Source organism: Suricata suricatta, chromosome 16 (genome assembly GCF_006229205.1).
Source record: "Suricata suricatta isolate VVHF042 chromosome 16, meerkat_22Aug2017_6uvM2_HiC, whole genome shotgun sequence".
Lineage (NCBI taxonomy): Eukaryota > Metazoa > Chordata > Mammalia > Carnivora > Herpestidae > Suricata > Suricata suricatta.
Genome location: NC_043715.1, coordinates 52,558,319 through 52,581,454, shown reverse-complemented (window position 1 = coordinate 52,581,454; position 23,136 = coordinate 52,558,319). Strand labels below are relative to the sequence as shown.

General features: G+C 49.9%; 2 protein-coding genes across 2 annotated transcripts in view; both read right to left on the bottom strand.

The window, feature by feature from the left end:
* Positions 1-8,583, bottom strand: part of IGLON5 (IgLON family member 5) — a 30,594-nt gene extending 22,011 nt beyond the window's left edge. Inside the window, exons 1-3 of the mRNA XM_029924363.1 lie at positions 8,415-8,583; positions 7,842-8,069; positions 7,540-7,642 (exon numbers count right to left, since the gene is read on the bottom strand). Of these exons, the coding sequence (XP_029780223.1) occupies positions 7,540-7,642; positions 7,842-8,069; positions 8,415-8,583 (500 nt within the window). The remainder of the gene's footprint in view (positions 1-7,539; positions 7,643-7,841; positions 8,070-8,414) is intronic.
* Positions 8,584-17,431: 8,848 nt separating this feature from the next.
* Positions 17,432-22,486, bottom strand: SIGLECL1 (SIGLEC family like 1). Its single transcript, XM_029925757.1, is given in 7 exon segments — positions 17,432-17,808; positions 18,233-18,332; positions 18,859-18,987; positions 18,989-19,016; positions 20,119-20,224; positions 20,343-20,624; positions 22,403-22,486. Coding segments are annotated over 7 exon segments (849 nt in total). The 5' UTR covers positions 22,407-22,486; the 3' UTR covers positions 17,432-17,608.
* Positions 22,487-23,136: the final 650 nt, after the last annotated feature.

Here is a 23,136-nt window from a genome sequence, read left to right as displayed (position 1 = left end):
TGGATGCCAGCCGGTGCCACCATCCAGGGCTGTCCCATCCTCTCCTGAAGGAACAGAGGAGGGTTATTTATAACGTTCACCTCCCCACGATCTGCTCTTTGGGTCGATCTGCTCTTTGGGTCGAGTGAGTGAGCAAACGGCAAGATTAAGCCCGTGATACTCCTCACTGCTGACCGCATAATCAGACACAGGAAGTTTGTTCCAGGGACTCAGACCTGCTTTCTGGTCCAGATGCGGCGTTTGGAGGAGTGAGCAGTCACCCCCGCCCCCCACTGCACGTGTCTGTCCCAGTGTGGACAGGGAGGGGCCTGATGCACCTGCAGCCCCACAATACTCGGAAGGAGTGAATGAGAGAGTGTAAGAAAGACAGACGGGGAGGAGCACAGGGAGCAGAAGAGACCGAGGCAGGGAGGGACGTGGGCGGGTGTGGGGGATACACCAGAGACTCTGGAGAAGGAGGTCAGTCCTGCTGCCACCTTGGCCAATGAGGTGCTTTCCAACCTCATCTTTATTTGTGGAGCTGCTGTGGGCTCCCCACCACCCCCACCCTGCCACCCACCCTTGGGGACAGCACATTTCCCCTGAACTGCATATCCCTGTGTTCATGAACCCTTTACCCGCTGCCTGCTGGGCTGATGAAGTTGAACGTGACACGTGTGCCCTCCAGGCATCAGTCCCTCTAGCTTCTCCTGAGAGTGGGCTGGGTGACTGTGGCCTTCTGTCCCACTCCTTTCTCCCTGTTGTCGCCCCCTTGCCGGAGCGCTCTGGGCTCTGGCCTCCTGGCTTCCATCCTGCGGCTTCCCAGCTCGGTGGCAATGCTCCAGCTCCCAGCTGGGGCCTCATGCTCTCCTGCCAGGGCTGGCCCCTGCCCCTCCCCCTCCCAGATGCTCCCTAGATGCAGGCCTGGCTGTGTCTGCCCCTGCACAGGTCCTGGACCTCACTCATCTGTGTCCCCAGCCCAGGGCCTGGCACATGGGGCCACTGCAGTGGTCTGTGGCATAAGAGTGGATGAATTCCTGGAACATCCTTCTCCACCCAAATAATTCTTCCTCATCCTTCCAGACCCAAGCCTCTTCCCAGGGTCTGGGGATTGTTTCCACGGGCAAGGCGCTCACATTCTGAATGACCACACCTCCTTTGGGCAGAAGGTGTGTTTGGAGAAAAGAGGTCTCCTCCAAGCCTATGCTCCTGATCAGACTTGCAAGTGATTGGTCCATATATGGCTTTACATGGACCATGCTGCTTTTTAAAAATTTCTTTATTTTGAGATAGAGAGAGCATGTGAGCAGGAAAGGACAGAGAGAGAGACAGACAGAATCCCAAGTAGGCTCCATGCTGTCAGCACAGGGCCTGGTGAACCATGAGACCATGACCTGAGCCAAAATTGAGTTGGACGCCTAACTGACTGAGCCACCCAGGTGCCCCAGGACCCGTGGTGCTTTTTAAACAGTTACTAATGTGTCTGAATCCAGAAATTTCACACTATAATCTAGGTGATTGGATTCTTCTGAAAATACAGAGGATAGATAGATGACAGATATAGTAGATGACAGATAGATAAAACAAAAACGAGAAGACCCAGTAGTACACAGCTCATTCCTGCTGGGAGCTAAGAGTTGGAGCTGAGTTCGCTGCTGCCGCCGGCCCCTTCAGGTGGGAAGCCTCCTCTCAAGGTGGACGAGGTCCCCAGCAGGCCTACTGCACCCGTTTCGTTACCTGCAGGGCCAATGTGTGCTTTTGAATTTGCAACCTCTGCACCAGAGCCTTATGAGGTCAGGAGAAAATGGTCGGGGCCAGGGAGAGCTGCTCCAGGCTCCAAGGGTCCTGGGACAGAGGGGTCTTGAGCAGTGCACTTGCTATGTGTCCTGAGGCACTCTGAGCCTCGGTTTCCCCGTTTGCAATGAGAGGGTGCGGAGGATGGGCTTCATGACCCCTGCAGAGAGGCCTGTGGGGCTTCCTTAGTGTTTCAGGTACTTCCCTCCAAAGGTCTCCGTTTCTCTCTGCAGAACGCTGAGGTGGATTTCCTTGGCAGGGCCCGAGGCCTCAGGAGGGTGACTGTCATTCTGGGTCACAGTGTTCGTGTGGTCTCTGCCACAGCATTAGCCCATTTCTTAGTTCTGCCTTCCCCCAGGCTCCTCTGTCCGTCCCCTGTGCTCCTGCACGTCCGCCTTCGGCCCAGACCGCGCTGCTCAAGGGCAGGAAGCAGGCGTGCCCCTGGTGGGGGCGGACAGAGAGGCCCAGCACTCGGGGTGATGTGTGAGCTCCTAGCAGGGGCCTCTGGTCTTAGTCTCAGACGGAGTCGCCGCCCCTGCTCCGCAGGCCTGTGAAGGCTGGCTGGGCGGGCGGCTCCCTTTGTCTTCAAGCCACCCGAGTATCTTCACTGGTCTGGGAGTCTGTCTGTCCACGGTCTGTCGTTCTCTCTCCGGAGTCCTAGACTGTGAGAAAACCAGATCCTGGTGTTCCCCTGTGCTGGCCAAGCCTTCCCCTTTCTGGGTCCTTAAATAGCTGAATCTCGCCCGCCCACCGCCAAGTTCATATGTTGAAGCCCTAATCCCCAGCACCTCACAGCGGGACTGCATTTGGAGACGGGGCCTTTAAAAAGATGATTAAGTGAACATGAGGCCATTAGGGTGGCCCTAATCCATTATGACTGGTGTCCTCATACAGAGATTAGGACACAGATGCCCACAAGGAAGGCCAGTGAGGACACAAGGAGAAGGTGGCTGCCTGTAAGCCAGGGAGAGAGGCCTCCAAGGAGCCAGCCCTGCAGACACCTTGATCTTGGTCTTCCGGCCTCTGGAACTGTGAAGATAAACTTCCGGTGTTCAAGCTCCCCAGTCTGCGGTACTTTGTTACTGCAGCTCTGTGCAGACTGAAGAGGCCCCGCCCTCTGGTATTGACTGGTCTCTCCTGGCAGGGCAGCAGCCATTTGTGGCCAAGGCTGCCTCCCCAGGTGGGGCAGGGGCTGGGCCTGGAGCCCCTCGGGGCCCTCACCATCCATGACACAGACTTGGCTTGAGGAACCAGACAGACACTCGGTTAAGGCCCAGCCCTGCCAGTGGCCAGGACTCAGAATGCGTCGGAGACACTGCCCCCCTCAGGGCTCTGACCCTGGGGGGCTGGGTTCGCAGGTCCAGGGGTCCCCAAGAATCTGTTTCTAACCAGGGCTCCCTGGCACTGGGTGAGTTCCGGCAGCCTGTGAAGTTCAGCTGGCCACCGCTGGGCAGCAGCCTGGCTGGTGGCCCTGCCGAGCCCGGGCACTGACCTCCAATCCAGGCCCCAGCGTTTTGGCTTCAGACTCCATGGCTGTTTCTGGCTCCTCCGGCAGCTCTGACTTCTTCATAACTGGGGCTTCTCTGACCTTGGGAATACGACTGTCCTCCCACCATTGAAGAATCTTCATTCTAGGGCAACAAGCCCTGTGAATAACACTGCTCAGTTCCCTGCCCCTCCTCCGCCTCCTCCCCATTCCCTGGGCTGGGGTCAGAAGACCAACTTTCCCTCCATTTTCTCATTCTGTGACCAGCACTTCCCTCCCCTCATCAAGTGGGGATACAAACCCCTACTCTCTTGAGCTGGGTCCTCTTCCTAGCCTCTTTCCTGGCCTCATGCCCCAGAGCTGGCCTGCCTCTCCCCTGCTCCCGGCCCTCCCATGGCTTAAGCATCTAACTCTTAGCCTTTACTCGGGTCATGATCTCACGGTTTGTGAGACGGAGCCCCACATCGAGCTCTGTACTAACAGTGTGGGGCCTGCTTGGGATTCTCTCTCTCTCTCTCTCTCTCTCTCTCTCTCTCTCTCTCTCTCTCTCCCCCCTCTCTGCTCCTCCCCTGCTTGCTGTCTCTCTGTCTCAAAATAAATAAATAAACATTAAAAAATTAAAAGAAAAAAGATAATTAAGGTAAAATGAGCTTATGTGGATGGACCCTAACTGATAGGACTGTATTTGGATAGGGTCCCCAATGAGGTGTAAGTTAAATTGAGGCAGTGAAGTGGGATCCTAATCCAATGTGACTGGTGCCCTTGCAGGAAGAGGGACAGACAGGGATGACCATGTGACAAGGCAAGAGGGTGCCTTGAGTGCCATCTGCAAACCAAGGAGAAGAGTCTCTGGAGAAACCAATCCTGCTGGCACTTTGATCTGGGGACTTTGAGCCTCCAGAACCATGAGAAAATGAATCTCTGCTGTCAAGGTCATCGGCTTCACAGATGGTCAATATGTTCCTGTAGCAGATTATAGGCGGCTGCAGGTTTCTGGCACTCTGCCCACGGAGAAATGGGGCTCAAATGTTCTCTTCCCCTTGAATCTTGGCTAGGCTCTGAGACAATATGATGGAAGTGACACTCTGTTAATTCCAGGCCTACCCTTAAAGAGGGCTGGTGACTTCTGCCTTGGAAGAGACCATGATAAAAGAGGCCCTCATACTCCATGGAATCTGGGAGGGGCCCCTCTGGCTGCCCCAGGCAAAATGTCAGGCACATGAATGAAGGCACCTGGGACCCCCCAGCCCAGCCAGGCCAGCCGCTAGATAAATATCACCAAGTGATCTCTGTGGATACCACAGAAGCTGAAGAATCATTCGGTGGGCCCCCATTGTTTATTAAGTCACTAAGTTTAGGGGACTATGATATAGCAACAAATAACTGTTTCCTCATTCCTTGAGCTTGCTGAACTCAGCTCTTGTCACTCACAACTGGAAGAGCCCTGACTAATGTGACTTATCTCCTTTAACCATTATCCCACACGCATCATCCCCCCAAACTTTTCCACCGACCACAGTGTAAACCGCAATAACCCCAGCTCTGCCTAGTTCTTTTCTATTCAGCTTTCTTTTTCTTTCTCTCTCTCTCTTTCTTTCTTTCTTTCTTTCTTTCTTTCTTTCTTTCTTTCCTTTTTCTTTCTTTCGAGAGTAGAGCACACACATGTGAATGGGTGAGGAGCAGGAAGTTGGGAAGAGAGAGAGAGAATCCCAAGCAGGCTTCAGCATACAGAGCCCAGATGGGGGGCTCAATCTCACGAACCGTGAGAGCATGACCTGAGCTGAAATCAAGAGTCGAACGCCTACCTGACTGAGCCCCCCAGGCACCCCGTCCTATTCAGCTTCCTTGTGCTCTCATCCAGTCTTGTGTTTCTGTTCTCTGATCTCACAGATGGAGGCTTCAGGTCCGAGACACCACACCCTCTAGCCCTCCTGGTTTTCCTTTCTTATCTCCCACCCCACCGGGCACAACAGCTGCCCGCTTGATGTGCCCTCTCCTTCCAGCTTCCACAGTCTGTCTGGTCTCCGTCCCATCACCCTTCCATGGCACCCTGCCTGCAAAGACCCGAACCCAGATCAACACTGCCATCCACTCCTTCTTTCTCAATGACTGCTACAGGGAGGAAACATCACACAGAAATGACACTTGGTGCTGCTGACCATGACCAACCTGCAGTCACAGTTGCTGCTGGTCACCGTCTCCCTTGCCCTTGTGTGGATCCCACTTGCTCTCTTCAGTGGCCATTCTGTCCATCTCATCACCATCCTCACCCTTCCTGATCCCTTCCCCTCAGCCCTGCCCCCGCCCACATCACCTTCAGCAGATGGCCTCACCATACTTCTTCGCTGTGGGGAAAAAAAAAGCCCATGTGTAGGAGGGCCTTACCCCACCCCCCACCAGAATCACAAATGGCACTTAAAGTGAACCAGAAAAATATAGTACAACTGCCATTGGATCCTGAGGATAATTTTGAGAGTAAGGATGACTGGCTGCCTCAGCCAGTGCCATTTCAGTGGCCTGGTGGAGAGCAGACAGCAGGGGATTGAGGAATGGAAGGGTGAGGAGAATCAGGCAGCGGGTGTAAGCTATTCTCTTTCAAAAAAAATTGGACGGTACACAGAAGGAGTTTGTGGGGCTGAAGTGGGAGAGATTTGGGCATGTTTATATCCTTCAGAGAAAGAGCCACTGGAGAAAGAATGACTGAAAATTTAGGAGACAAAAGGGATGATTAATGGAGTGTGGAGGAGATGGAATCCCAGGCAAAGGAGGTGAGGCTAACCTTGGACAGGAAGAGGGATGCTTCTTTCTCTGAAAAAGGCAAGGAGTAAATCACCAGTGCCAGTGGCAATAACTGTAGTTGTTTTTGTTGTTTTTTTCCTATGAAGTAGGTAAAACTTATTGCTGAGAGTGAGGGGGAGGAGATAAGAGAGTTGGGGAAGGAAAGAAAACATCTGTGATACTGATAGCATCATGTTGGAGAGAGCTCCCCAGGGGTGGGTGCGAGGGTTTCCAGGCGGTATGGATGCTACCCTCCGCTGCAAAGATGGAGAGTCTGAAGAGGTGGGGTCGTCTTGGTCTCTCCCTTGTACGGACCTCTAACCTAGCACTTGTTTACTTGTCTACATCCCTGGAAAATACGGGACATAGGGCAAGAGGTAAAACAAAGTCTGAGGAAAAAAAAGTCTGAGAAATATTAAATGAGAAACCCACAGTGAAAGGAAAGGGTGGGTGCAGTAATGTATGCAACAATGGCTGAAAAATTTCCAGAACTGATAAAAGACACCAAATCGCAGATGAAAAAGGCCAGATGCACAAAGCAACAAACAAACAAAAAAAGATGATCAGATATCCACACTTAGTCACACCAGAGAGGAACCATTAGCACGGACAGTATCTGAAAGCCCAGATGGCTGTGGGGGCCTTGCAAAGGCCCCCAGCCCGGGTGCCAGAGAAAGTTTCCTGGAGCACATGATCGGAGGGCTGTGAGCTGAGCCCTAAATGATGAGTAAATGCCAGCCAGGTGAGGGGGGCTCTGGGATGGGAAGTGACGTGCAGAGAAGGGCGCTGAGCAGAAGTCACAGTACAACTAGAGACAATGTAAACATGATTGGTGAACCTGATTTAATTTTTTTAAATTTATTTTTGATACAGAGACGGAGCATGAGAGGGGGAGGGGTGGAGGGAGAAGGAGACACAGAACCAGATGCAGGCTCCAGGCTCTGAGCTAGCTGTCAGCACAGAGCCTGACGCGGGGCTCGAACCCACGAATGTGAGATCTGACCTGAGCCGAAGTCAGAAGCCCAACCGACTGAGCCACCCAGGCGCCCCGGTGAACCTGATTTAAAAGGCTGCGTATGAAAGGAAGGCTGCCCTCAACAAAATACACATTTTTAAGCCTATGTGAAAAATGTATAAAAACTACACAAAAATTGTGCTGCAAAGAAAATAAAGAATTGAAGTAATGCACAATATATTCATTCTAATTATTGGATTTAAAATAGAATAATAGAAATAAAGAAAAGAGGATTATTAGAAAACACTGGAGTGTCTGAAAAAAACCCATAGGTCAAAATATCATAATGGAAATTAGAAATATTTTAACTAAGTGATACTAAAATACTTTATATTAAAATTTGTGAGATGCAGCTATAGTGGTGCTTAGAGGGAAATTTGTAGCTTTAAATGCAAATAGTGGAAATGAATGGAAGGACATAAAGGACATAAATAAATGTAGTAGGTGTTGGAAAAGGCTTGATGATGAATTTTAACCTGATACTCACGCAAGGAGGACCAGGAAGAAGAAGAACAGTACCGATGCAATGAATCCATACACAATGCCCTGGGTCAGCCCTTTCACGAACACACTGTAGACTGAATGCTTATCTGGAATCAGAGGGAAGTGAGAGTGTTTCTTCTCCTAAGGCTGTGGAGTCTGAGCCACCCCTCTTCCCTCTGGCCCTGTGCCCATCCTCAAGTTGGTCCCCAGGAGTTGCTGTTCAAGCTCAGTCAGTGGTCCCCTCCTACTTGCCTGGTAGGAGGAAGATGCTTGAAGTATGGATTCCATATTGGTTCCTCCCCTCACAGCGGAGACTCATGACTATTTCTGGCTCCCCGATGAGGCTGATGGTGCTGTTGGTCCAGGGGCCAATTACGGTGGAAGTCACCTGGAGGATGTTGTTTGTGCTGTTCACATCCACAGACACACCTTCCATCAACCACTGCACAGAGGGTGTGGGGATCCCATGGAAGGAACAGTTGCATCGTAGAGTCTTCTCCAAGGAACAGGAAGAATAGAGCAGCCTAGTGGGTGCTACGGGAATGGAGGGTCAGCAGTCAGCAAGGTATCCTGACTTCCTTTCTCCACTTCCTCCAGGACCCAGTCTTCTCCTTATTCATGATTCCCAAGGAATTTTGGAAAGAGTTTCTGGAAACCCAGAGGAGCTGGGCTCCACTGACCAGTTCCCCTACATCCTCTTTCCTCATCTATCTCTGCCTCTGCCTCAGCTCTTACCTTTGGCCTTTCAGCCACAGGAGCCCTGAGATGTGACAGCTTCCCAGACTCCTCCCACCCCACCCCACCCCAGGACTCAGGAATTTCTCTTGGGCCCACCATTTCGCCCAGACTCTGGATCTTCCTTTGCCCACCAGCACTCACAGACTGCCTGAAACATGACCATGCTACTTCTGGTCAACTTAGCTCGGGAGAAGTTCAAATGACATCGGAGAGCAGTGCCGTAATCCTGAGGCTTCAGGGTGAAGTGCAGCTCCAGGAGGAGGAGCTGCTGGAGCCGTCTGTGCTGGAAGACCTGGTGGGCCAATTCCATGGAAGGGAAAGGGCTTTGGTTTCTTCACAGAGGCGCCTTTGATGGTACAGGTCAAGGTCACAGGATCCCCAGCCACGAGAATCTCTAGGTTGTGGAGCCCTGGTTTCTGGGTCTGGGCTGAGGGAAAGGCAGACTGGGACTGAAACAAGGGACCCTCATGGACACTTAACTGATGCACAGTATTTCCAGGTTACAGAGTGGTTTCTCACCCATTAGCTCACTTGGTACTCCTCCCTTCCACCCCAATAACCTCATGGAACTGGGAGTGTTGGATTTTTTTTTTCTGTTGCCATGAAACTTTATTGGGATTGAGCATGCACACACCAGCCTTCTTGTTCACGGGCCTCTGTGCTCTCAGGTCAGGCCTGCCAGCTTGGAGCTAGCACCCCTGGTCCCCACCACCCCGGGACCCTGCCATGGGAGGCGGACATGCATTCCCTCCAGAAATGGATTAAGCAACCAGCCCATGAGCCTTCTGCCCTGTTCACAAGGTCAGTAAGACCCCACGGCTCCTCCAGCCTTGGCCAGGCCAGGGTCTCCTGTGACTGAATGTGCAGGGCCCACTGCCCAGCTCCCATCCTGACACCGTCCCCCTTCACAGATGGGACCCAGGCATCAAGTGAGAGCCTGGTGTCCCCAGCTCCCTCCCCTTTGGACCTGGGAGGTGGCCCTGACTTTGTGGCTCCAGATGGAAGGGGACAGGCAGGGGTTCCAGGGGAAGGCACTGAAGCCCAGCTCCAGGCCAGGAAGGCCCCCGTCTCCCCTCCTAGGAGTGGATTGGTGGATTTTAACAAGTATATTCCCTTCTCTGCATTGTCTGGGTGAGAAAACTGAGGAGACCTGCTGAGGGAGGAAGAACCTGGACTCTGGACTCTAAAGACTGAGGGTGAGTGCATTATCTGAGCATCTACATTGCCTATGATTGCTTAACTGTCCCCCGATCCAGACCTCCAGGGCCAGCTCCTATGCTGTCTCCCCTCCCCATCCAACTCTCCCCTCAAGCTCTGCCCCTTCCCAGCAGATCTGTGATCACTTCCCCCCTCCACTTCTTATTTCCTGGAGGTTGTTGGGTAAGTCACTTCCTCTCTCTTTGTCATTTCTACTTGGAAAAATAAAGTTATCAATTATACCTATGTCACTGTATTCTTGTTGTAAAAATGAAATGCCTAAGGTTTCAAAAGCCCAGTGTCCCATGAGGTAAAACCCCCACAGGTACCAGAACGTCTTCTTGGAGTTCCGCCTTTACAAACCACCCACTGCATGGCTCTGAATATCACCTGACATGGAGAGTTCAATACCCTCCCACAGGAAGAACTCTTCTGTTCCAGATCTGCACAGAATACGTGTGTCATGATGTCCCTTTTAAGTATATTGTGGATCAGCAGGGTGCACTCTTGTGCTTCAAGATTCCAAAGAGTGTGGAATCCGCCCTTGGTGTTATCATCTATGGTAGCATTGGGTTGATTTATAGCTGTGAAGGAGCTGATATTTTTATTAAGTCAGTAGGCCACAGGCACAGAGCTGCTTGGGGATTCCTTGAGAAGTTCAAATATTCAAAAGATTATACTTCTTCCACTACCAAAACACAGAAAGTAACCCCATCGGGAGGGATTCAAGTTGAAAAATGGACTTATCTAGTGCCCTCCAGTATCCTACCTGTGCATTAAAGGATTAACCTTATCCTAGAAAGGTCTGTCCTCTGCCCAGCTCCAAGGAGGGGCTCTAAATCCTTGGGACGTCTTTCCTGATAAGAGTGTCTATTTACCTAGGTGCATGGATCATGCCAGAGAGTCTACATGAACAATGGGAGTTTTGGTGGGGACCTTGGGTCACATGTGGTATCAGCTTGACCTGTCAAGTAGCTGGAGACTAAGGTCACCCATGCCTGTGGACCCAGGCCCCCAATAAAAACCCTGGACACTAAAGCTTGGTGAGCTTCTCTGCTTGGCAATACTGTGCACATTTGCCAAGAGAAGCAAACACTGTATGCACAACTGTACTGGGAAAAGACAACTTAAGGCTCATTCCCGGCCTCTCCTCGATCCTTCCCTACATGCCTCTTCTCTCTGCTGATTTCACTCTTCACTTGTTTGCCATAGTAAACCATAACTAAATATAACAGTTCTGCTGAGTTCTGGGACTCTTTCTTGTGAATCATTGAACCTGAGGGTACCATTGTGGACTCCTAACTGCACCACCTCAATTTAGCGTCTTGGTTTTTTTTGTTGTTCTTCTTGTTGGTAGTAATTGTCTCTTGTGAAGTTGGCCACACAGCTCCATTTCTGAATCTCGGTTTCTCAGTCAGAAAAGTGGGAACAATACTACCAGGGCTGCAATGTTGCGAGAATGAGAGATATTAACCAGATGCACACGGTGCTCTATTATAATTGTAGATCGTAACTTAGCTGTTGGCTCTTAGGCGAACAATTATTCTCTTCCCTTCTTTCTTCATTTCCCAGATGACAGTTCTCTCTCAAAATGGATGGGTGGTGAACGTCACGGTTCCTGAGGCCACTTCTAGGACTTCCATCTTTTTATTAAAAGATTTTTATAGTTTATTTATTTTTGAGACAGAGAGAGAGACAGAGCACAGGTGGAGGAGGAGCAGAGAGAGAGGGAAAACCAGAATCTGAAGCAGGCTCCAGGCTCTGAACTGTCAGCACAGAACCCGATGTGGGGCTTGAACCCAGGAACTGTGAGATCATGACCTGAGCCAAAGTCAGATGCTTAACCAGCTGAGCCATCCAGGTGCCCCTAGTAATTCCATCTTAAAATTACGGCAGTAATATTGACCTGTGTGTTTACAGATTTCTCAACACCTTCATAGAATTCAGCTTCAGCCATCCTCATAATTATTTTATTACAGTCCCTTAGATACGTGAGGAAACTGGGGCTTAGAGAAGTTAAGGACATTGGTCCAGGTTACAGAGAAAGGTGTAGTAGAGTCAGGCCTGGGACCGGCATTCCACATGTTAAATCCCGTACTCCAAAACATCATCACCAGGGATCCTGACACTCTTGGTTCTGGAACACCATGCTGTCTCTCTGCTCTAAGATGTGACTTAATGACACCTACCATACAGATGATGGCGTTTAGAGAGCAGATGTTTATACGTTTACTATCACCAAAGTTCTAGGTGTCATGGCACTAAAATGGAACTAGGAGTCAGAAGAGCTGGGCACTCCAATAGAGAAATTTCTAGGCAAGTTGCTGAATCTCCCAGAGCCTGATTTCTCATTTGTTAAATGAGGACCACAATGCCTCATGGAGTTATTGGGTAGATGAAATGGGACACACAGTGGGTCCCAGAATATGCACATGGAGATGTCTATTACATATTATTTATAAAGTACTTAATTCTTTATGTCCTTACCTTTTCACCTTTCTTCAGCCCTGTCTTCCTCCCCCACCCATACCCACCCCATCCCTACCCTTTCTTGGCCTTCTCAGACACCTCCCACCCTACCTCTCATTCCACTTACTGAACCATGACAACGGCAATGCCATCAGTACTAACAGGATCTCAGGGAAAAGAGAGGGCCAGGTCCTAGCCTGCTGCTAATTCTGGCCTCAGATCTGTATGTTTTGAAGGGCAGGATTTGGGATGGATGAGGAGAGGGTCAGAAGGAAGAGGCATGAGGTGGAGGTAGAAGTAGATTCATAGCCTACTAGGGGCTTTTGTCTCTTCAACCACTCGTAGGTTCCATTCACCTTGAGAACCAGGAGCCTCATGGAAACAGAGGCTGCGAAGCTTCAAGGATAGAGCAGTGTTTCCACAACTCTCTCTAGCGTCCCAATACCATGTCTTTCTTCTTTCCCCTCTCACCTTCACCCCCCAGGTCCTTCCCCCATTGAAGGACCTCAAATTCCAGCTGAGAAACTTGGACTCCCTCTCAAGTTGATGGGGAAGTCATGGAAACCACAGAAAGTTTTTGAACCATGAGGAACAGTCTGGGTGTCATAAAGATCACTGTGGATCTGCATCAAGGAGAAAGAAACAGTTGAAAAGAAAGATACTATGGCCTGAGCTGGAACAGTAGCTATGGGGGTAGAGAGAACAGGATGTATTTAAGAGGTATTTGAACAATGGGGCACTAGAGTGGCTCAGTTGATTTCAGCTAAGGTCATGATCTCATGGAGCCTGCTTGGGATTTTCTTCCCCTTCCTCTCTGTCTCTCCCCAACTCTCCCTCTCTCTCTCTCTCAAAATAAATAATAAATAAGCTTAAAACAGAGGTATTTGAGCAATAAAAGACATTTCTATGGCTGACAGGATCAACTCCAAACCCCTCTACCTTGCATTTAAGGCTGTCCATGATTTTGCCCCACACTTGCCATATCTCCACTGATCCTTCCCTAGCCTCTGCCATTCTTTGCCTGCCAAAGAGAAGAGTACCTTTCCACATATAGCTCATACATTCCTGTCTCTGTGTGTTTACTCGGGCCGCTCCCCTTTTCATGGCATCCTTCTGCAACTCTCTCTTCTGCCCACATTCAAGTCCTGTCTCTCAGAATTTCTGAGTCCAGGTCAAATTTAACTTCCTTCAGGTAGCCTTCCAGGATCTCCACAACCATAAAGAAGTCTCCTTTCCAAGACTCACTTAAGCACCCTTATATGTCCGTCTCTTTTAGGGCAATGTCTCAGACAAACTCTGAGAGTTTCCTCCCTGATAACCACCCTGTGTGTCCCTATTATTTCAAATTTTTTCAGGTGATCAACACCCCAGTTAAAAAAATAACTATTTTCTGCCTCTTGTACATCCAGGGGTGACTCTATGGCAAAGCTGTGGCCAGTAGGCCATGTACAAGAAAAATGCTATTAAAATATCGACAGTAAATAAAAGCCTATTCAGCCTTTACCACACTTTCTTTACCATCACAAGTGAGCTCTGAAGGTCTGTTTTCTGCATATAATCCTAGCTAATGGAATTCCAGAGCCTGGTTTAAAAAAAACAAGTTTTCATAATAAAAGAAACAAGTCTCAGAAAGAATTGAAAAAGATGTTCACTTTCCCTGCAGCTATAAATCAAAAGATATTGTTCTGTGTTATAAAAGGGCTCAAGGAATCTGATTTGATATTGTACAAAAATGAGAATGTTTATAAGAATATAATTTATGTTCTCCTTTGCAATATACAGTTTTGTATGAATATTCATGACTGTTACTGACTTGTTCTGTTCTCTGTTGATACAAATCCGCCCTTGGAAGAACAATTTAAACAAAGTGGTCTTATGAGACTTTAAAGACATTAGAAATTATTCCATGTCTTATGAAAATGATATCCAAATAAAATGGGATTCTGACCAGTTGTCTTACTTGATAATTTCTTGCTCCAGTAACAATAACATCATAACTGACAACTCTGTTTTCTTAAATTGTATACCTATCTGTTAGGATTGTACTCTTCTCTTCTCCCAAATGTATGATGCAAAATAAAAACCTTGGGCTCCGCTCGATTTATTATTAAGTAAATATTTTGAGAGACTTGTTTTCTTAAAATACCAACCATGCTGAAGACTTTGGGGAGTTCTGCTTTTCTGACATTTAGCACCATGTTCTGTTGCTTTCTTCTCTTTCCCCTTCTCTTGCTCCTCCTCCTTCTCCTCCCCTGGAATATGGATGTGATGCTGGAGGTGGAGCAGCCATCTGGCAACCATGAGATAGCCATAAGGACCAAAGCCACCGATTGAAGACGTTGTTGACAACAGCCTGAGGGTTCTGGTCTCCTGCCAGCCTGATGGAGTCACTACATTCACCATGCACAGCCTACTGTCATGCTTCCTCTTCATTTGGTTGTTGCTCTAGTTGGGAAATTGATAAAATATCCTAACAGGGGAACTATTCAAGGGTGAGATCCTTGAGAGAAAGCCCTACATCAAACAGATCTTTTGTCTCCACAGTGCTTAGAAAGGTGCTTGTCTGATAAATATTCACTGAAGAAAAATGAGCAGGCACAAATCGTAATGATTTTCCAACTATTCGTTTCCAGTTTAATTCCACTGTGGTTAGAGAACATACTTTATATGACTTCAATTCATTTAAATTTGTTGAGACTTGTTTTATAGCTCAGAATATAGTCTAAGTGTTCCATGAGCCCTTGAATAGAATATGTATTCTATTATTGGACGGAATATTCTATAAATGTCACTTAAGTCTATTTAGTTGATGGTATCTATATCCTTACTAATTTTTTCATCAGCTTGCTCAGTTACTGAAAGGGGAGAGTTAAATTGTCTAGTTCTTCCTTCAGTTAGATTTTTTTTTAATTTTTGAAGTTAAAAATTCTAGTTAGAAATTAATTCTCAGAATATAATTGAATATAGTGATTTATTTACAATCTCCGATCAACGACTGAGGAGCGCTCTGTGGTGGCTCCAGACCGGGCTTTGCAGGTCACTCGCTGGAAATTTTAGGCAAGTGTTGTTCCCTCTCTGGTTCCCCTCCCCCATTCCCCCATCTATAAAATGAGGTGTTGTAGCCCAGTGTGTAATGATTCTTCTGACTTCAAAATTCTGATATCCCCCAGTTCTCATTCCCTTCTCCAAGGCCTGGCACAGCCACGGGTTGTCTCCCCAGGAAACCTGTTTTCCCCTCCTGCTAAACTATCATTTCCTTTTCCAGTCTCATCCCGTTGAAGACAATGGTTCCCACAGTGCCAACCCGGACCTGCCTCAGCAGGGTACTTCCCCCAACAACTGAGCAACCTCCTTGATTTTAGTCGAGTGCCGCATGTGATCGATTGGCTGACTATCTACGGGAACTTCCTGTTCCCGTAAGGAACGAACCGATTGGCTGATTTAAAGCTTCCCGACCACTGAGGCGTGGAACAAGCATGTGTACAACTACTGGGTGACTCACCAGGAAGGGACGAAGGGAGAGGAAAGCTAACCCATCAGCTGACTCATAACGAGTTCAGAGTTCAGTAGGTGGCCTGGGAGTCCCTGCCGCCCCAACGTCCCATCAGCCAGAGGTCACGTGGGGACGCCGCCCAGCGAAGCCCCGCCCCTCAGGCGTGCCAGTGAGCACGCGTGGATCCGTTCGGAGCCAATCAGGGCCTAACAATGCCCGCGGGTGCTGCTGGGACGGGGAGGGACCATGAAGTAGAATGCTGGGGTCTCCCGCGCCTGAGGCAGTCTGGAGGGAGTGGCACTTGGTTTATCTTGAGCCGCAGGTTCTAGACCCCTTCCAGCCCTGTGCACTGCAGGCCCAACCAGCCTTTCAGGGACCCTCCTTCCTCAAACCGGTACTGTGGGCAGGCAGGTGATGGGCGGTGAATTGAAAGCCATCGACCAAGGAACAAGATGTCTGTGTGCTCGACCCCCAGGGCTGACCAGAAGGCATCTTGTGCCCCATTTCCCTTACAGCAAGCAAGGCCCCTATCGTGAACAAAGGGAGACACGTGAGGAAGACCTGGCTCTCCATTCTCTTGCCAAAACCCATCCCCGGCCTGTTCCCAGCCCAGTTCCCATCCTTTCTCCCAGTTCTCATCTAGATGGCATTTCCCACTCTTTAGGGGCACACATCTCGAAGTTACAGAGCACACCAGGAAATAATCCTCTGTGAGTGAGGACAGAACTTAAACTTCTCACCAGAGCCTCTGAGGCCCTGAAAGATCTGGCACCTTGGGAGCTCACCCTTCCGCCTGAGCTCCGGGGCATAGACCACCCCTGCGCTCTTAGACTCACTAAACTTCTCCCATCTCGGAGCCTAGAATCTGCTGTCCCTCTGAGCAGCCCCTGATAATCCTTTCAGTATCTCAGCCCAAATGTCACTTTCTCAGGCCGCCTCTGATTCTCTAATCCAAACTGGGTTCCTTCCCTGGCCTCATCTACTTTCTCATAGTAGTAAACCCTTTTTCTTCCTAGCACTTGTCAACATTTTAAGCTGCAATTTTGGGTTTATTTCTCCACTGTCTGTATGCCTGCGTAGACCATGAGCTCCAAGGAGGCAGGGCCAGTGTCTGGTTCACTTCACTATCCGGCACAAGGTGTATGCTCATATTCTGTGGAATGTGTGAACTGTATGCCAAAGCAGTGCCCGAACACGGAGGCTTATATAAACCATCTGCTCTTGAGTACAGGATGACCATCACATTGGTGCTGGATGGAGAAGCAAGGGATTTACGCACAAGTAATGCCCCGGGGAAGAGATGACCTTTTTTTCTTTTTTTGCAACCTCTGAAAATTACCAGCATCTGGCTCCAAAGGGGACGCTGTCATCCATTCAGAGAGGAACAATACACAGCCATAGTCCCTCGTCATGCCAGATCCCTGCTCTCATTTCTTGTGTGCCTGCCTTCCTGCCAAGAGATACTGCACTAAGCTCTTAACTAGGCTCTTTACCTCCGGTCTTCTGTCTTCTGAGTTCAATAACTACTCCTAGAATGATTTCCCTGTGTATGTTCTTTGCTTCAAATCTTGCAACAGCTTATCATTCATTCATCCATCCATTCAACTATTCAACAAACATTTTTGAGAGTCTATTATATTTTAGGAACCATTCTAAGGGCTGGTGATTCAAATAGAAAACAAGCCAGACAAAATCCCTGTTCTTGTGGAATGTACATTCTAAGGAAGTCAGGATTAAGAGCCTACCAGATAAAGCTCCAATGTCTTGTCTTGGCATTCAGGGATGGTCTTTGTGTCTTTTCTCCACCTGCACCTCCGGATACCACTTTTTACTCACTCTCTACCTAGGTATACCTCAGGTGAGGTTACTGAAGTTCAAAGGGGACAGGGGTGAAAGGTCTTATCCAAAGACATATAACCACTGAGCATTAAAGTTTGGATTCAATCCATATATAATGGGTCCAAAGCCTGGTGCTCTTGTATGTATATTCCAGGTTCTGGGCATACAGTAGGGGCTCAAAAGCTACTTCTGGACCACAGTCTCACATTTATTTTTCCTTCCTTTACACCATCCCAGGCCAGAGCATATTTCTTCTGATTAACCCGAACAACAGATCATAGAGTTTGCTTTCAAAGATTCTGAGGTCCCAGAGTAACCATGTTCAGTGGCGAACCAGTCAGTGTGAGGGACAGGTGGGGGCTTGAGGGCTTTGTGGGCTGAGGAGACTCCTGGGATCCGGGTTTGTTACAGACTCCAGGAGTCTGTGGACTTTAGTGATCCTGCAGATGTTGGAGACTGCAGGTAGGCACGTAATTTTCATAGGCATCAGGAGCTCTGGTTTACCTTGCTTTTTCTGGAAGTTTAAGGTAAGCGGTGCTAGAGTAGGGCAAAGAAAGAAGAATGTTGGAATAAGTCCAGAGGTGAGGTATCCAATTCTTAAATGGACAGAATCCTATCTCTCCCTGGGAGCACTGAGTTACAGCAAGTGAAGCAGGCATTGGCTTCACGTTTTCTCAGAACTCCGTGATCTGCAAACCCGTCTTCTCCCGCCGCGCCTCCCTGTGCATTCCCAGCACTGAGAGCCACTCGATGTTCCCCAGACTCTTCTGGGGAGTTCTACTTGACTTCCCCAGGGAGGGTCAGTCCCTCTCTCCTCAACCATAACCCCTGTCTCAGCCCTGTTGCTGCAAGCTGCCTTCCTACCAGCCTACTTGCTCTCTGAGGATAGCGGCCTGGGTCTGACCCATTTTTGAGACCCCAGCCCTGCCCAGCATGGGGGTGGGGAGATATTGCAGAATACCTTGGTGGATTTTAACAGCTGCATGATTTATCCACAAGGGGACATCAGCTCCTGGTGCAGGGTTTAAGGAGGGCAGCAGGGCATTTCCAGTCCTAGTGGACTGAAAATGGTACATAACAGTGAGGCCTGCCTCTTCCAAGGCCTGCTGAGGATATGGGGTGCAAGGAAAATGAAGGAGTACTTTGGGTTTGGTCTGCTCTCCAAGCACTTCCGGCTAACTTGGGTATCTACAGACCATGCTGACCACAGTCTGCCAAACACTCAGCGACCAAAGCCTTTGGCTTCTACTCTGATGCCACAAACACCGTTAGGGGTTCTTCCAACCCTCTTCTCAATGGGGACTCAGTGTGAAGGGGTGTGTGTGTGTGTGTGTGTGTGTGTGTGTGTGTGTACAAACTGCTGATTCTAATTACCCTTAAGAGTTATTTCTCTTAATTTTCATCCTTCTTCCCCTCTTTGGGCCTTGGCTTTACCATCTATAAGATGATCTGCAAGCTCATTCTGGCATTCCAGACGCCCTATAGGACTGATGGTGGTAATTCCTTTAGACACTGTATGTGCCTCCCCTCGTGAGTCTTACTGCCATTATGCTGACAGACTAGACTCCAGACGCAGCGGGTACCCACCAATATCTGGCTCTCTGAAGATGGAGTGATTGTGGATTTTTCTGGCTCCTTGGGCTTCAGAGACATCTTGGGTTCTTGGCATGCTCGGGCTTTTGAGCTCTTCTCTGCTTTGGCTGCTGCATTTTTTTCCTGCCAGATTCCTTCTGATATGTTTCATTCTAAGGAAATGTGCCCCCCCATCAGTTCCGGCTCTCTGTCCCCCCACCCCCAGGGGCTCTGGTCTTGACCAGAAATTCTGGTTGAGAGCTTCAATGACATGACTGACTTGCTGTGTTATCTAGGGCAAGCCACACAGCCTCTCTGGGAATTGGTTTCGTCCTCGTACAATTGGGAAACCTTGCTTATTGGGCTGTGGGGCTCCGATGAGGTCAGCTATGAAAGGGCATGGCAAACGGTAAAGGACTGTTATTGGTCTTTAGGTCCAGCTGATTTTACTTTAAAAATAGCTCCCTGGTTTGCCCTGCCACCTTGTGGCTCTTCTTTCTCCCCGCTGAGGAAGAGACGGTCCCAAGTCCTATCCTCTCTCTGACTCCCCCTCGTCACCTACCCAGCTCCAACGGGGCTCTTTGCTGTGGAGTCTTCCCGCCTGGCCTCCTGCCTCTGCTCTTGCCCCTCTGGTCTGTGTACAGACACTTCGCCCTGGAGCTTTTCTTCCCAGCTTAGCACTGATCCACGGCTCCCAACTGAGGATCAAGTCCAAGATACTTTGACTGGCCAGAGGCCCCCCATGCCAGATTCTCTGGCCTGACCTCTGGCAGCTCTGCCCTTCTCACTCTGGGCTTCTAGCCAATACATTTAGCCAAGTCTCAAGAGTCTTTATGAACTAACACCAAGAAGCTTTTTCAACTTCATGCTTAGCCATTTCCTGTCACTCTCAATCCACCTGACATTGCACAGAGACACCGGCAATTCCTCAAATGTGTCTCTGGGGTCTGCATATACTACTTTCCACCAGCAAATGAGTACTCAGCCCCTCAGGGCTGCTTCAGACGGCACCCTGGGGAGCTCTGCTGGCTTTTCCGTGGCTGCCACCTCCTCCTTTGCTTTCTCCTTTATGAAATTCACTGAAAGCCTCTGTCCCTTGGGCCTTGTTTGTGGCTTAGCATAGTCCTGGATGGCCCTGGGTTGTGGTGACCATATTTGGTGCCTCCTTCCCTTGCCAAACCCTTTGCTCCTTGGGCGCAAGGCTTCTGTCTTCCCCTTTCCCTGCCAGCACCGAGGCCAGGGCCTGCTGGGACCGGTTTTCGCCCTGGTACTCACATGAGTGGGATGAGACAGAAGAACAGAAGGGCAGCTGCAATGGCTCCACAGATCACGCCCTGGATCAGCCCTCTCATGAAAGTCTGGGGAAGAAAAGAACTCTTTCCTGGAAGAAGAGAGCATGTGAGAAACGCTTCTCTCCTGAGAGCCTGGAGTCGGAGTCCGAGCTCTGCTCCCCCCCAGCCCACTTCCTCACCCGGGCGCTGGGCCCCCTCTACCCTCACTTGGCATCAGCAGGATGCTCAAAGCATGAGTTCCATTTTGGTTCTTTCCCTCACAGAGAAGGCTCGTGCTCATTTTTGGCTGCTCTGTCAGGCGGATGGTGCTGTTGGCCCAGGGGGCGATAATGGTGGACGTCACCTGGACACTGCCATCCACGCTGTTCGCGCCCACGGGGGCCCCTCCCATCCACCACCGCACGGAGGGCGTGGGGATCCCATGGAAGGAACAGCTGCACAGAAGCATCTTCTCCAAGGAACAGAAAGAACGGAGCAGCCTGGCAGGTGCTGTGGGAAGGAAGGGTCAGCAGTCAGCAAGCATCCTGACTTCCCTTCTCCACTTTCTCCAGGACCCAGTCTTCTCCTTATTCATGATTCCCAAGGAGCTTTGGAAAGACTTTCTGGAATCCCAGAGGATCCAGGCTTCACAGACATGTTCCCCTTCATTCTTGCTCCTCACCTGGCCTCCAAGTGAATGCTGGACCTAAGGGCAAGGGAACTATCTAAGGATCTACACTGCCTCTGAGCTCTTACCTGACCCCTCCCCCCCCCAGGCTCTTCCTTCCATCCCTCAGGCTCTGCTCCTTCCCAGCTCCATCTGTGATCAATTTCTCCTTCTCCCTCTTACTGTCCAGATGCCGTTGGGCAAGTCACTTCCCCTCTCTTTGCTCTTTCCAGTTTGGAAAATAGGGGTATTCACTGAATCTGTAACATGCTATCTCCGATGTAAGGACAGATGCCCTGGGGCACCTGGGTGAATCAGTCCGTTAAGCATTTGACTCTTGGTTTTGGCTCAGGTCATGATCTCACAGTTTGTGACTTTGAACCCCACACTGAGCCCTGTGCTGACAGCGTGGAGCCTGCTTGGGATTATCTCTCTCCTTCTCTCTCTCTCTCTCTCTGCACCCCACTCCCCAAAATAAGTAAACTTAAAAAATAAAAAGAATGAATATCTGTGGTTGGCAGTGTTCCTAGCTGAGGACATGGTAAAGCGGTCCCCATTCAATAAATAGAACACTTTGCTAGATTTTCTTTTTCCCAGTCCCAAGTGGCCTCTGAGCACTCAGCCTAAGCAGAACTCGCTATGGCATCTTCTGGGTAAGAACATTTGAGCCTGTTTCACTCCACACAGAAGGGGTGGGGTACGTTACCCACTTGGTGACTTTTGTCCGTTAATAAGGAACAGTCACCCTCTTCAAGGTCTCTAATGAGGAATCAGTTCTTTGTGTTACCGACAAAGCATACGTTGTTACTGGGGGTTGTTTGAGATTATGGGAAGAAAGGGGTAATTTCCCCCTAAACAGTAGCCTTTGATCTTGGACTTTTTTTTCCCCATGTTTTTCTTTTTCTTTTTTTTTTTTAAATAGTTTATTGTCAAATTGGTTTCCATATAACACCCAGTGCTTCTCCCCACAAGTGCCCCCCACCATGACCATGACCCCCCTCTCTCCCTCCCCCTCCCCCTTCAGTCCATGGTTCGTCTCCAGTATTCAGTAGTCTCCCTTGATCTGTGTGCCTCACTCTCCCCCGCTCTCTCTCCCCCTTCCTCTCCCCATGGCCCCCTGCCAGGTCTCTCCTGTTAGACCTATGAATGCAAACATATGGTATCTGTCCGGCACTTCCTACAATAGCCAAATCATGATCTTGGACTTTTCATCTGGGTCACACGGGGGCGGGGGGATGCGAAGTTTGCAGGGACTCTCCCACTGCTGTCCTCTGGATTACGGGTTTTCACCTTCCGGGAAAGCATGCCTGTGGCTAGTGACTGGCAGACACGGGAAAACCGACTAACCCGGGGCCTTCCAGCGTTCTGTGCTCTCAAAACCATACCGTCAACCTCCCTGGCTGAGCGCCCACCCTCACCCCTAACTCCTCTCCCTGGCTCAATCTGCTCTTCACCCCAGACACCCCAGCCCTGCCAGGACCCCACGCACAGGTGCCTAATCCGTGTGGGTTATTTGGTATCTACCCCTCATCCTTATGTCATCTTCTCAGTCCCCCGCAGCCCAGCCCGCCCTGGTCCCGGCACCTCGGACACCTCCAGCGCTGCCTCTCGCCCCACTCACCCATCTGCAGTGGCAATGGTCCTCAGGAAGAGGAGGGGCCTGGGGTCCTTCACCCAATCGCGCTCACAAGGTTCAGGAGGGACGGGATGGCAGGTAGCTGAAAGAGGATGTGGGAGAGCAGAAGGTATTCTCAGCAAGCCAGGGGCTTCTGTCTCTGGTCATCCCGGAGGTCTGTTCATCCCCAGAGGCATGAATTACATGGGGTGTGATGTTCAAGAGCATCTGGGGACAGGAAGCACCCCTGTGACCTCCGGGAGACCCCAATGCCACCTCTCCTTCTCTCTCCCCTGGTCTTTCCCTCCCAGACCCAGCCCACTTGGGAGAAACTCAGTTACCACGTCCTATGGGTTCTGTCTCAAAGCAAAAAGGGTTTCATGCGAGGGCTGTGTGTCTCCGAGGGACAGGACAGTCTGGGTATTCCCGTACCAGGAGCCACGGGAGGCATTGCCTAGAAGAGGAGCGACCCAAGCCTGGTGGCCGGGGAGGAGCGATGGTTCGAAAAGAAAGACATGCTTGAGTTGGTTTGTGGGCCGCGAGGGATGGGAGGATGGGGCAGCCTTTTTTTTTTTTTTAAGTTTATTTATTTTTGAGAGAGAGAGAGGGCGCACAAGTGGGAGGAGGGCAGAGAGAGGGGGACAGAGGATCTGAAGCACCAACAGCAGTGAGCCGAATTCGAGGCTCGAACTCACAAACCGGGAGATCATGACCTGAGCCAAAGTCAGCCGTTGAACTCA